General features: G+C 33.4%; 2 protein-coding genes across 2 annotated transcripts in view; one reads left to right on the top strand and one right to left on the bottom strand.

The window, feature by feature from the left end:
- Window positions 1–15,619, top strand: part of Yip1d1 (Yip1 domain-containing 1) — a 586,067-nt gene that overhangs the window by 53,192 nt on the left and 517,256 nt on the right. The gene's annotated exons all lie outside the window — the stretch shown is intronic.
- Window positions 1–15,619, bottom strand: part of LOC142326511 (uncharacterized) — an 82,378-nt gene that overhangs the window by 8,683 nt on the left and 58,076 nt on the right. Inside the window, exon 7 of the mRNA XM_075369088.1 lies at window positions 4,320–4,554. Within this exon, the coding sequence (XP_075225203.1) occupies window positions 4,320–4,554 (235 nt within the window). The remainder of the gene's footprint in view (window positions 1–4,319; window positions 4,555–15,619) is intronic.

The raw sequence follows: 15,619 nt of genomic DNA, 5'->3' as shown, positions 1-15,619 counted from the left end.
TCTTGCATCATAGATCTAGAGCTGTATACCAAGAAGGAAGGTACGGTAATCTGTCAGAAAATGGGATATGGGTCTTTTTTGCATCTCTGGACGTTTCATGATGATGCAAGGATCTCAAAAAGAGTGGGGGGGGGGGTAATGTTTGTATGTACGAGTATTAGCGAGTTTGAAATTTAATAACTTCTAACTCGATGATTCGTAACTTCTAATAGAGAGATTCGTATACGGGGCAATTTATTGGTAAAATTTTGTGGTGGATATCTACAGAGAATGGGGTAGATAGTCTTTTGGGTTCAATATTCTCAAACTTTTGCATAACCACATTTTATATTAAACTCAATACATGCGTACATGCTTATCTTACTATTTAAAAAAATAATAATTGCATCCCAAAATGCTTCCAAAAAATTGTAAAAAGGTATCTTTTTATTTATTGCAAATTTTTACCTGAATTTGTTTTGTCTTCCTGCATATTTGTATTAGTGGAAGAGATAAAAAAAAAAAAAAAATACTTTGGTGGTGGGGAGCCGATCAGATTTAAAAAAAATATTGATTTTTTAAATTCTTTAAGACTTCTTTTTTCTTTAAAATTTATTTAATTAAATTTTTTATATTGTCATTTAGATCCGGTCTAACGAGCGATATATTTATATTTTACAAACATATTATTTTGTACATTAAATTATTTATTTGGAAACCATAAAATAAAAATAATAATCATATCATAACAAATTAATAGATCTTTACGTAACCAAAGTTAAATTTCTTAAAAAAGGAAGATCATTGATAAAGTAAGGTAAACATTTTAGAGGAGATATTTTAAAAACATTTTTCTACCTATTACTTTGGATCTAATTTTACCTTCTAGTCAATTTTCCAAGATATATGGTTATGGAAGTTACTATGATAAATTAATAAATCAATAGTTTTGGTTTTATGTTCTGTAGTTTATTACATTGAAAATACAAATAAAAATGTTGCTTTAAAAGAACTGTTGCTTTTTATTTGTAAAAGATTTAGTGTTTGAAATACTGGCTACTGTATACGTGTTATATGATTTTATAAAACATGTTTGTAATTAACGGAATTAAATAGCCATTATTAACGTAAGTTAAAAAAAAATTAAATCTTCTCCACGCACATATATAGCGTTATATACATGTAAGTATGGAAATAGTATATACAATCTATAAATCCAAACTTTTTTCAACTTGCCAACATAATTATACTATTTTTTAATAACAAAACTACAAATTAAACATGGTAGAACAAAAAGTTAATCTTTTCTTCTTAGATACTCCGATTGTCCAAGTTTCACTCCCATATAAAGCGACACTCCAAACATATACTTTCAAAAATGTTTTCCTGACATATAAATTAATTTTTGATGTAAAGAAATTATATTTCTTACTGAAGGCTCGTTTCGCTTGTGCTATTCGGCATTTTATATCGCTCCTGCTTCGTCCATGTTTAGTAATTCTACTTCCCAAATAACAAAATTCTTCTACCTCCATAATCTTTTCTCCTCCTATTTTCACATTCAGTGGTCCATCTTTGTTATTTCTACTACATTTCATAACTTTTGTTTTGTTCTTGTTTATTTTCATGCGATAGTTCTTGCGTAGGACTTCATCTATGCCGTTCGTTGTTTCTTCTAAATCCTTTTTACTCTGGGCTAGAATTACTATATCATCAGCAAATCGTAGCATCTTTATCTTTTCACCTTGTACTGTTACTCCGAATCTAAATTATTCTTTAACATCATTAACTGCTAGTTCCATGTAAAGATTAAAAAGTAACTGAGATAGGGAACATCCTTGTCGGACTCCCTTTCTTATTACGGCTTCTTTCTGATGTTCTTCAATTGTTACTGTTGCTGTTTGGTTCCTGTACATGTTAGCAATTGTTCTTCTATCTCTGTATTTGAACCGTAATTTTTTTAAAATGCTGAACATTTTATTCCAGTCTACGTTATCGAATGCCTTTTCTACGTCTATAAAAGCCAAGTATGTTGGTTTGTTTTTCTTTAATGTTCCTTCTACTATTAATCTGAAGCCTAAAATTGCTTACCTTGTCCCTATACTTTTCCTGAAACCAAATTGGTCTTCTCCTAACACTTCCTCTACTCTCCTCTCAATTCTTCTGTATAGAATTCTAGTTACGATTTTTGATGCATGACTAGTTAAACTAATTTTCCTGTATTCTTCACATTTATCTGCCCCTGCTTTCTTTGATATCATGACTATAACACTTTTTCTGAAGTCTGACGGAAATTCCCCTTTTTCATAAATATTACACACCAGTTTGTATAATCTATCAATCGCTTCCTCACCTGCACTGCGCAGTAATTCTTCAGGTATTCCGTCTATTCCAGGAGCCTTTCTGCCATTTAAATCTTTTAGTGCTCTCTTAAATTCAGATCTCAGTATTGTTTCTCCCATTTCATCCTCCTCAACTTCCTCTTCTTCCTCTATAACACCATTTTCTAATTCATTTCCTCCGTATAACTCTTCAATATATACCACCCATCTATCGACTTTACCTTTCGTATTATATATTGGTGTACCATCTTTGTTTAACAAATTATTAGACTTTAATTTATGTACCCCAAAATTTTCCTTAACTTTCCTGTATGCTCCGTCTATTTTACCAATGTTCATTTCTCTTTCCACTTCTGAACACTTTTCTTTAATCCACTCTTCTTTCGCCAGTTTGCACTTCCTGCTTATAGCATTTCTTAATTGCCGATAGTTCCTTTTACTTTCTTCATCACTATCATTCTTATATTTTCTACGTTCATCCATCAGCTGCAATATATCGTCTGAAACCCAAGGTTTTCTACCAGTTCTCTTTATTCCGCCTAAGTTTGCTTCTGCTGATTTTTTTAACATTCTCCCATTTTTCTACATTTTCTACCTTATCTTTTTCACTCAGACCTCACATGTCCTCCTCAAAAATCTTTACCTCCTCTTCCTCAAGCTTCTCTAAATTCCACCTATTCATCTGACACCTTTTCTTCAGGTTTTTAAACCCCAATCTACATTTCATTATCACCAAATTATGGTCGCTATAACCATGATATAATCTATCTGATACCTTGCAGTATCGTCTGGCTTTTTCCAAGTTTATATTCTTCTATTTGGATTTTTAAATTGGGTGTTGGCAGTTACTAAATTATACTTCGTGCAAAACTCTATAAGTCGGTCCCTCTTTCATTCCTTTTGCCCAGCCCGTATTCACCCATTATATTTCCTTCCTTGCCTTTTCCAATGCTTGCATTCCAATCTCCAACTATTATTAAATTTTTATCTCCTTTTACGTGTTTAATTGCTTCATCAATCTCTTCGTATACACACTCTACCTCATCATCATCATGGACGCTTGTAGGCATATAGACGTTAACAATCGTTGTCGGTTTAGGTTTTGATTTTTTCCTTATTACAATGATTCTATCGCTATGCGTTTTGAAATACTCTACTCTCTTCTCTATCTTCTTGTTCATTATGAAACCTACTCCTGCCTGCCCATTATTTGAAGCTGAGTTAACTATTCTAAAATCACCTGACCAAAAGTCGCCTTCCTCTTCCCACCGAACCTCACTAATTCCTACTACATCCACATTTATCCTATCAATTCCCTTTTTACATTTTCTAGCCTACCACCTTTTTTTAAACTTCTAACATTCCACGCTCCGACTCGTAGAATGTTATTTTTTAATTTTCTGGTGACCCCTTCCTTAGTAGTCCCCACCCGGAGATCCGAACGGCGGACTAGTTTACCTCCGGAATATTTTACCAAGGAAGGCGCCTCCATCATTGCTATATGAAAATGCAGAGCCACATTTTCTTGGAAAAAAAGCAGCTGTAGTTTTGCATTGCTTTCAGCTGTGCAGTACTCAGAGGACTGAGTGATGTTGATATGGCTGTTTAAGTCATTGTGACTCACGCCCCTAACAACTACTGAATGAGCTGCTGCCCTCTTTCAGGAATCATTCCTTAGTCTGGCTCTCAACAGATACCTCTCCGATATGGTTGCACCTTCGGTCCAACTACTCTGTATCCCTGAGCACTCAAGCCCCCTCACCAACGGCAAGGTCTCATGATTCATAGAGGAGGAATGTAAAGTTATTTATTTTATTTAAAGTATCTAACTAATATTTTTGGTTTATTTGAACTTTGATAGAAGCTTATTAATATTGTTTTTACTTTTACCAAGAAATAATTTCATTTAAATGAAATTTTATTCATTTTATTTTTTTACAATAATTAATGTATTATAATTTTTAAATGATAAGTTGTCTTCATGTAATAAAAACTTACCCTGTAAAAATCAATAAGATTTGGATAATTTTTTTTAACAATTTTTTGCATTGCAGATGATAATGCTTGTCTTTCCTCAAAGTTAAGAAAATTATTTTCACCGTCATCAATAGGTATATGTTGTATTGGTTCAATGAGAGGTGTACGATGTAAATCTTTCTGAGTAAATACTTCTTCTATTTTGTCACAAAACTGACGGTAATCCACGAAGTTTGGTCTTGCAAGTGCTTTAAAACTGTAAAAATAGTAATATAATTTATTTTACGCTGAGTTCAGTTTAAAAAAAATATCTTAATATTTGTTTACTGATTATTTGTATAAAAGAGTAGTAAGTTTACAAAAACAGAATTATCATTGTAGAATACACTATGGTACTTTAGAAATCAATCAGCGATTGAAGGTCACTCAATTTCATCACCTCGGCAACCCTACCTTTTCTGTCTATTTCCTTACCTGCTGTTATTTATAAATAGCTTTATAACGATTTCTTGTCGCTTTGTTTTTTGTTTGGTCGCCCCATATAAATTAACTATGTTTAATTTTGCCCTCTAATATTTTTTTATAAGATTGGTTCAGATTCTACATTATTAAATCATATAATGTTTCGCAGATAGAATGCGTGTTTTTTAATATAATAAACTTATGTGATTTAACTAGTTTCTTTGTAATAATTATTTTAAGTATTATGATGGAATTTCTTTGTTTAGGATGTTCCATTTGACTTAGATAAAATTTTTACGTTCTTTTTTCTGACAAAAATCATAATTCTATCGAAAACTGGAAGGGGTTTGGAATAGATTTTTAAGTAGTTTGTCATTTGTACAGATATTTGCAAGTTGGTAAAATTTTTTTATTACTTATATATTTTTACACTGCTACGAGATCAATGTGAGTAAATATTAATGTTTCAAAAGTTGTGATTTATTTCTATGTTGGTAATGTTGTGTCTTGGCCTTTTTGAGTTTCAAAAACATAGTTTTCTTATAAAAATATTGTTTTGTGTGTAACTGTTCAAAAAAACTTTAATTAAATAACCAATTAATAATATTCTTAAAGAATATTATTAATATTATTATTTCTATTTAATAATTTATCTTTTTACACGATTGCCCAAAAAGGATTGTAATGTATATACAATATATGATGTATGTTTGTTCCACCGTAGCAGCTCTACGGCTGAACCAATTTAGATGTATGACACCGTGTTGAAATCCATTCGTTACCGGGAATGTAGTAGGTTATATACAACTTTATATATTTATACAACTGTATAAAGAGGAGCGGGATTTTGTTTGTTCGGGATAAACAAAAACACTACTCGATCAATCATAACCAAATTTTTACCCATGTTTCTTGGCCTAACTGAGAAGGTTTTTAGATATAATTCATCGAGAATAATCTCGAAGAAAAAAACACTACTATGAAAAAAATTCACTACTATGTAATTATGAACACTACTATGAATTGAATTAATGAACTGTGAACTGTGAGTATCTATCGTTGTGTGAGATGGGTTTGAATTGAATGATTCGAATCTGTCTAATGAATAGTATTACAAAAATAATAGAGTTAAATTTACGTTAAATAATATAAAATAACATTAAATAATTTAAAAAAAATTTCTGTTAACAATTCCCGTGGGGACAGCGTGTGAGACTAGAGTGGTGCGGTATGCGAGCTCCTCGTGGGAAGCTAGACCATTAATCACGATCAGCTGGTAGCAAACGGGGTGCCCCTGAGGGGCCGTTTTGCGAGATGCAGTGGGATGCTCTTGTTGAATGTCTGCAAACACTCGTCCGATTTTTCCAAGATTCAATCGGAATATTTGTCATTAGGTTTGAATCTAACTTGTAACGGAACGGATCTTCTTTGATTGTAAAAAAAAATTGTTCGTAGTATTACGTTTTTGTAAGATATGATCAGCAAGTGTGGCTATCAGAAGTGTGCTCTCGACGGTATTAAGACTCGTATTTATAGTTTCTTTTACCTATTTCTATATCAGTGGTATAAAAAAATAATCGCATTACGCGTACAAACACAAACATTTAAATCTTTTTTTATAGTAGTATTCAAAAATATTGATAACGTTTTGTTTTGTATATATTTATTTTTATTTCCGTAATCCTAAAGCTTCACAATTTCTTTTGTATTCTGTTGTGATTATATCTCTCTGTTCTACATTAATATTTTACATCATATAGTTCTGTTTGTGAAATAAAAGTTGACAAAAGTCGTCGTTAAAAATGTTATATTTGATGGTTTGATAGTTGACAGGAACAATTCATTGTCAGATTCATAGATACATAATGAGATAGATTATTCATGACTACGTGTAGTTAATACACAAAGTACAATTTTACAAGCAAACTAAAATTTAGCTTTGTGTAGAACTGGTAATTAATAAATTACATATTGTATTTGCAAGAAGTTAGTAAATGGATATATTATATTCTGTTTACAATTTGAACAGTATGATTGCAATATATTGCAATCATATTGTTTTTCATAATAATTTTTTGTTCAATAAATAAATCATAAGAAGCCACTGAAATTTATATAAAGTGAAAAAATAGCGTAATTTGAAACCAAAACTTTCCAGATGAAAGCAAATTATTTATCCACCTCAGTGGTTAATGGAGATTATTTCATTTGGAATGTTTGAATTTAGGAGCCCAGTTTTAGTTTAAATTGATAATACCGAGAAATCTTCTTTTTTTTCTTATAAAGTCAATATAAATTTAATTACTTACACTTTGTTTTGTCGCTTTACTCACAAAACAATGTTTATAACTTAAATAATGCATTTTTTTTCAATAAATGTAAGTTTATATAAATTATTAAGCTTTTAAAAATACTAAGTCCAGAAAACCGTGATAAAAAATATAAATTTAGCCTAATAGATAATTTAAAAATAATGTGCAATTAGTAACATCTGTTAAACTAGAGAGAAAATAAAGTAATAAAAAGTAAATAAGAAAATGGTTATCGAATATAAGATGAAGAAAGAAAATTTTAATTTAAAAATAGTGGAAAAACGTCTTATTCTTTTTAAAGAATATTTATTGCAGTGAACAAAATTTTAATACAAATACACTTATTTAATATCAAATAGAAAAATTAAATTAAATTACACAGTTCGTGCGCACGTACCTACCTGATAAATAATATTATATTTAATAATGTTGATCAGGATTTTTTATATTACTATATGGAATTGGATGAAGACTTTTAAAGTTAATTTAAAAAAAAATTAATTTAATTCAACGCGCGACTTGTTATAGAAGTTTCATGTTATAAATTACTGCACGAGTATATTTAGGTCACAGAGATAAGAAATCGTATCTGTGTTTAACAACTCGACTTCAAATCCTAAATTACTCCTACTGTAAAAAAACAGTCACTAGATCTACTCCTACATAACGATACACGAACGTGACCAATTTTATGTGAAAGCAATTGAGTAAGGTTTAAAATATATACGATTATTTTTGTGGTATTCGAATGTATATTATATATTTTTCATTTTTAAATTCATTATGTATGATTTTAGTTCTTCAGTCTTCCATTAGTTAGGATAAATACGAGTTTTCTATAAATTATCTTAATATGGTTTATCTGTTTATTTATAATAAATTTATTTAAGTTTAATTCTATAATAATATATATTATAAAAACAAAAAAAAAATATTCTACTTCTTTTATCATTTTCTTTCTGTCCTTTACAAAAATCGTTTTTGGAAGTAGTTTTAAAAAATGTTAAAACCATATCTTAAACGTGCTTGAATATAATTTCTCATGTCTTAAGATCTGCCCTTAGGCAGGTTCATTTCATATTGTCTATATTATTTTTTTCTATATTTCCAGACACATTTTTGAATAGTTAATAGCATTTTCCCCCATTGTTTTTTTAGATTGTCTTAAGTTTTACTTTTTTCCGGCCCCACTTTTTACCTTCTACAGTTCCTTTAAGCATTATTTTAATCCATCCTTTTCCCCTCATGATACCTTTTGACAATTCTTAATTGTTCTGACAAAACCATTGTACATTACCGTTTAATCTTCTACTGAATTTTTACGGGCATCGACTGCTAAGGTCATTAGCCCTCGTCACATTCTTTAAAAGAAATTATTACCATCAGGATCGTCATATGTAAGGGTGTAAAGGGCCCTTACATTTTATTTAAAAACACAAACTTCACAATAAACATTAAAACATGAAAGACAAGGACAATCACAAACACTTACGGGGTGTAAAGGGCCCCAATATTAAAATTTGAGGTAGGTTCTCAAAAGACCATGAACTTAAAATTAAAATTAAACCAATCAATACCATATCTTACTTTCTTCTACGAAGTCTCATTTATAGTTTGCTTAAGCACCCTCGGGGCGACCAGAACCGCCGTTGAGCAGTATATCAGTCGTGCCAGGGTGCCGTGGCAGTTGAATCCTTTTTATATCAGGCCATAGGCATGCACGGCGTACACCCATAGCCTCGCGCCCTCAATCCACCCTTGAGGGTCCCCCATGCCATCATCGGACACACCCCGACTCACTGCTCTTGAATGCAGGTGAGCCAAAATGGCCTAGGCAAGAGGGCTACCTCCCGTCACTATACGTGCCACGCTTCGAGACTCCCTTATATGTATATATAAAACTACCGCTTAGAGTATCTCTTACCACAGCTTTAAACTTCCATTTTATAGACTTTTAAGAAGTCCACTGGCGTGTAAAAATGCAACTATATTTTCTTCATTTCCATTATCCAGATCAGCACTAATATTATTTGTAAGACGGAACGAACAGCATCGTGTTCGCGGAGAAGGTCGTCGCCTTTAAGGCTTCCGGTCTCCGTATCGGAGACCACCGAAGCCGCCGACGACGACGGGCATGGATCGGCGCCGGTTTCAGGCGCCGATTGAGAGGCGGCAACCTGGCCGCTCCCCAACACGGGGGTCGCACCGGTCACCGCCTGTGGGAGGGGGGACACTCGCCCCCCCTGTGTGATTTTTTGTGGCCTCTGAGGCTTAGAAGCCACTTCAGTTACAGGAGGCTTGGGAGCCTCCATAACAGTCTCTGTAGGTATCACCTTTTCCTTTTCATCAAGAATCTCGCTGAGACGGACTTGACATTCTGGTTTGGTGTCCGTTTTCTTTTCTGGAGGAGCAACTTTCACTTTTATCGACTTATCTTCAGCAGGCTGTACCACTATCTTTGGCTTAACAAATTCTTTATTGCCAAAAGGTTTCATCTTGTTTTCGATGATCCTCTCAATCATGTTAGCCAAAGTAGGTGCAAGTTTATTTATAATTTGATAAACCTCATCTACAGCAATCGAAGCAGGAGCAGGAACAGTAGCCGCAGCCTGAGCATAAGATGTTGTTGCTCTAGGTTTGCGGGCGTTAACAATCTTTTTGGCTTCGATGTAGCTGACTTTCTGCAGGGTTTTAACTTCCTGCACAGCTACTTCTTCTTTGTAGACAGGACAATTCCTGGATCTACATGAATGCTGTCCCTTGCAATTGATGCATGTAGGGGGCTCTTTACACGGCTCTCCCTCATGCACCTCTTCGCCGCACACGCATATTTGCGTTCTCTCACATTTGATAGCGGTGTGGCCAAAACGTTGGCACTTGAAGCATCGCATAGGTTGCGGGATAAATGCCCGCACATCCAATCGATGTATCCCCGCTCTAATCTTCTCCGGCAAGGTAGGCCGGTTAAATGTGAGAACATGAGAGGCTGAAGGTAGGACTTCGCCATTCCTCCTCATGTTCAATCGGCGACACCTGTGATGACAACTCCTCAACAATTTCTTGCTCCGTGCAATTTAGAAGATCCCGACAGACGACCACACCTCTTGAGGTGTTGAGCGTGCTGTGGGGATCGACATGTACAGCCAGTTCTCCAATCTTTTTAAGCCCCAAAATCTTTTGAGACTGGACTTCATTTACAGTCTCAACATGAAGTCCCATGAAGGTCTTCCTTATTTCTTTTACAGGTCCACCAGCGCATTTGGTTATCTCCCGAGCGATGAGAAAAGTACTCACCCTCGAGAAATTTCCATCCTCCTTTGTAATGACCAAATATTTGGGTTTCGGTACATTACTACTTTTAAAAAAAGCTTTTTGTAAGCTTTTTCTAGCCTCAATCTCAATCCTTTTAGTTTCCGCACTTTTTCTCCGTTTTGCTTCAGGCGAAACGGCCGGTTCTAAACGAGGGTGTTTGCGTGAACCCTCTGCCACGTTTAGTTGTTCAGTTTCCATGAACAAATAATCCCTTCTGTAGTAAGGCTAGCCGCCGGGGTACACCCCCACTCCAGGGCTACCAACCCTTGAGGTCCGTTCCGGTACTCCGGTGGAACCGGCATATGTCCTGGCAGAGAGCGGATGCGCAGTCTCTGCACTGACTCCAGGCCCCTACACACCGAAGCTTTCAGGGCTCCCATGCTCCGAACATGGGCACCTTAACTACATGCTTGCCATCGCGGGGGGCATGTGGACGACGAAAGGTCTCCGTTACACCTGCAAATAACTTTGACCGTGGCCGCCACATCGCCAGCTCTAGGTTTGGTATATGTCCACATCCTAATCAACAAATTGTTCATATCCTGCAGGTAGCCGAAAAATCCAATCCATGAGGGGACCTGAAGGTGGAAACAGGTCAAAAGAAAAGCATATCCGAGGAATTTACTCGGAGCCCCGTTAGCCAGCTATATGTATTGTACATAAGTACGGCTGTTACCGCCCTGGCTGTGGAACGTAGATGTTGTTTTCCGGACGTGGGGATTACCTACCTCAGGGCGGTTGTCTTATTTTTCACTTATCTACCCACTTTAATCTCCTCTGAACCAGTAGACTAAATGTATTCTCAAGTCTTAACTCTATTTTATAGATTAGTAATTTTTCTGTTATAATTTCTTTTAATTTAGAAATAATCCGTTGAATATCCTCTGTCGTCAAATTATACCATTTCATCTGCAAATCAAATAAAATTTGTTCCCGTTCTTTCAATAATACCATTTTATTTTTTTTACAGCATGTATAACTTTTGGAAAAAAATCCAGAAAATATTTTATATTAACATCAGTTAAACTATAAGAAGGAGGCTATACGTAGTTCTTTGATATGTTTTAAATGTGGAAAATTTTTGTTTTCATTAGTAATTGTATTGACCAAAATGCGTAATTATATGCGTATTAACGCGTTGCTGGCCGAATGATAAATGTCTTTGCCCAACATTAACCTCGCATATCACATGCTTATAAAATAACTTAGGCAAACTGTTGAACAGATTTACTAGTTAATTTTTAAAACAATCTTTCAATTGTTGGTTTTTTAAAAATAGTTTCACGTTTAACCTAAATAATACTTCAGTAATAAATATTTTTTTATAATGCACCTAAGTTGAACATGTTAGACATTTACCATATTTTTTTAATGTAATACCGACTGTTTGCAATGACTAAACTTGAAAAAACAATGCTTTCAAAATAAAAATTAGAGTAGATCATAATAAATTTTCCTGAAGTGGAACTTAAAAAAAAAAAAATTGAGGAGGCAAAGAGGGAACAAAATAATACCTTACTTTACTTTACCTTCCCCATTCTTTGGGGATTGCCCTAAAAAACTTTAGGTTTGAGTTAACAGTTAACTTACAGGTCGAAGATTGGATAAACTAAGCAACTAATATTCTTAAATACCTATAACTATATTCTTTGTGCATGTAAATGATTAAGTTCAATAACCATAATATGGAAACATATAATCTATTTATAGTTTCATCAGAATAAAAAATGTTACTATAGGTCTGATCTTTAAAATGGATCGTAGGAAATTATGTTCTATAAAAAACTTAAACAGGGCGTGCTGAGATGAAGTTAGTATTCATGGAGAATGCCTTGTGAAATAGTAACAGTTGACATTTTTGTTTAAAAATAAATAAGATGAATTCATAGCATAAACTATCATAATAGGTAGTGAAAGGAAAATGTTTGATGGTTTAAAAAAAGCCCTGAAATAGAAAAAAAAAGTGAAACATTTTCAAAATGGAGGGGGAGAAGTCCGCCATTCCTCCTCCAAGTTCACCAGTCTCTCAAGGAGAGTTAAGTGAGGCCCAAAATCTACATCCCCATATACTTACAATCGGATAAAAGGAAAGGATGACGATGATATTGATTATGATGAAGTAAAAAACTAAAAAGAATAATTTCCCACGAGAAATTTCTCAATTTGAGATGGGTCTGTTCAATTTTAAAAATAATTTGAGATAAATTTAGGAAGATGTAATTATTATTATTATTATTATTATTATTATGCTTTTACGGCCAACATGGGACCACTTAAGTCAATTTTAGTTGGATCTTTTCTGAGAAAGCGTGTTATTTTACTCTTCCGAGCTGCCCAGTATTTCTTCATCCGTTCAGATCTTGCTTTCTTTTCTTCATCCGTAAACACCCTCTTCGTTGTATTTTGTCGTTTGTCTGTCTTTTGTTTAAATCTAATGCTTTTATCTTTTAGCTTTGTAATTTTTCCAGTTTTATTCTGTAGGTCAGTCAGGGAAATTCCCAATTCTTTCATATCTTCTCTAATTTCTTTGATCCATCCTACTTCTAGCTTTTGGAACCAGAGCTTTTCAATGATATTTCTTGACAGTCTTGTTTCCGGTGTCCTTATGAGATGACCAAAGAAAGAGATTCTTTTTTGCCGCATAGTATCAGTAACAGGCTCTATTTCTCGATACACCACCTCATTTGGCACAATCCACCATTGGCCTTCTTTTTGGTGTTTTTTATTGATACACGTTCTGACAATTCTCCTCTATATTTTCAGAATTTTTTCAATTCGGTTTTTCTGAGTGATTTTGAAAAGGGTCTCGCTTCCGTGGCTGTACTACAGTTTTATAATGTTTAAGTTTTGTTTTAGCAGAAAGGCATTTTTTGTTATATGTTGACCAAGTTAATTTTTGGGATTTAATCATTTTTTTTGTCCTGTTTTGCCATGTCACTTTTTCATTTAAATTATAAGTTATTATTTCCCCTAGATATTTAAATTGTTTTACTATTTTAATTTTCTGATTGTTTACCGTAATGTGCTCTATTACCAGAGGATCTATGGCCATTAGTTCAGTTTTTTCGAAAGAGATATGAAGCCCTATCTTTTGTGCTAGGTTTTGAAGGCTCATGATTTGTGTTTTGGCTTCTTGAATATTATTTGCTAAAAGAGCGAGGTCATCTGCAAATCCTAGGCAATTTAGTGTGATGGAGTTTTTCTTAGTACCCATTTTTATATTTTTGGGATTTATTTCATACCATTTTCTCATGACAAATTCGAGGGCGCAGTTAAAAAGGAGTGGTGAGAGGCCGTCTCCTTGCCTCAATCCAGTTTTTATGTAGAAGGGTTGAGAGAGTTCAGCTCTGAATTTCACTCTGGACTGGGTATTGGTTAAAGTTAATTTTATCATGTTTACGAGTTTAGGGTGAAGGCCCAGGTTTCTCAGAATATTCAGCATGGATGGTCGGTGTATACAATCATAGGCCCTTTTAAAGTCGACGAAGGTGATGTAATTATTTATCATTATCTTGTCGAGAAATTGTTTATGCAGTCAAATAAGTGAGAAACATTATTGTTTTTATTAATAAGTTCAGTTAACCATAAAAACATATGACTAGTAATTAACTAACTGATTGGTCAGTCAGTTTTATTTTTGCGAAGTGTATTTACTAATGCCATCGAAAAATTTTGGGTGAACCTGAAATCCATATTTTATCATACGTCTAAAATTCATTGACTGTAACGGAAGCGAGAGTGCAATTCGCATAGATACTTACTCCCCCCCCCCAAATCATTAATTGTTAATTTCTAATCACCCCACGCTAAAATGCACGTCATAATTTGTGAACGATCCAAAAACATAGTGTTTACATCTAACAAGTTATTTTTTTACGTCTTTCAGAAAGAAATAAAACAGAAAAACTTTTAATTATTGCTATACAAAAAAGGTTAATTTTTGTTCCATTGTAAGCTTTAGGCCAACATTTATTAATGGTAATAATAATGGGACATTACGTATGAAAAAAAGCCAAGTTTAGTGGGAATTTTTTAACCTAAACTATTCTGAATGAATGGAAGAGAGGTTAACATTACACGCAGAAGACACAGGTTAATAATTAAACAATAATTAATAATTATAATTATATAAACCTAAAATAACTAATTACAAACAACTCACATTCACTTTATGATCAGTACTCAGTCTCAGGATTTTAAACAAAGGAATAAAGTAACCTAAAAGAAAAGAGGAAGATTTTACGGCACATCCGAATTCTAAAAGAAGGACTGAACTGCTGTTATTAACTTTTAAACTCAATAGGTTAATACATTTCCTTGCCTTAACTTTTAGTGTGTTTAAAAATCCGTTTGGGCAAGTCCATTTACAAATACTCTTCAAGTACTTAAATTATATTAATAGTTTTAAATAATTGTAATAATCCACTATAATTATTCAAGCTCACTATTAAGCTTAATTTTTGTCTAAGAAATCTAACTCATCTATTTATCAGCCTTTTGGGTATTCATCACTAAGCCACTATACAATCCTTGGTAAGACATTACGATGTAGGAATATTATTGATTTTTATAATATCATTTTAATATTATCACCTTAAACGTGCGTCATTTAAAATTATTAAGTTAAAAAGTAAATAAAATGATGACATATTAATTGACCGTGTACATCGTAAATTGGATGTGGTGATTGTAAAATTTCAATTCGAAAAATCTAAATGGAAATGTCTAATATTACACTCTATTTTTTGTATAAACCTAAAATAATCGAGAAGAATCAACACTTTATAAAAAAAAACCAAGATAATTATGCCTGTCTTTCGTTTAATTTTTCTCCTCTCAAGTCATTGTTTGATTCAATTCATACTTGTTTAGTCCCCTCTGCGCCACCTTCTTCCAATCCTGTCCTCTAGTACTGTCACTCAGCAATGTCAGCTTTCATGAAACGCTTATTAACAAAGAATAGAATAACTGCTGAAATAATCATCTGAGAGAATGAAAGGATTTGCGTTGAATTAGATTTTTTTGAATTGATAGAATTCTCTTGAGATGACCAAACAATTAGGATAAATGAAAACACCTTCCGTTCGCGATATATATTTAATATCACGTACTAATATTTGTTATTTACTTAGCGAAAATTCAGTGCTGTTATTTATCAATCGTTGGTACCATTTGATGGATCGTTATGATATGAACGGGGCTGCGTCCTGCTGCGGTCCCGTCAGGAGGGGGCAG

This window comes from Lycorma delicatula, chromosome 6 (genome assembly GCF_047948215.1).
Source record: "Lycorma delicatula isolate Av1 chromosome 6, ASM4794821v1, whole genome shotgun sequence".
In the NCBI taxonomy this organism is placed as follows: Eukaryota; Metazoa; Arthropoda; class Insecta; order Hemiptera; family Fulgoridae; genus Lycorma; species Lycorma delicatula.
This window is presented reverse-complemented; position numbering and strand designations above follow the sequence as displayed.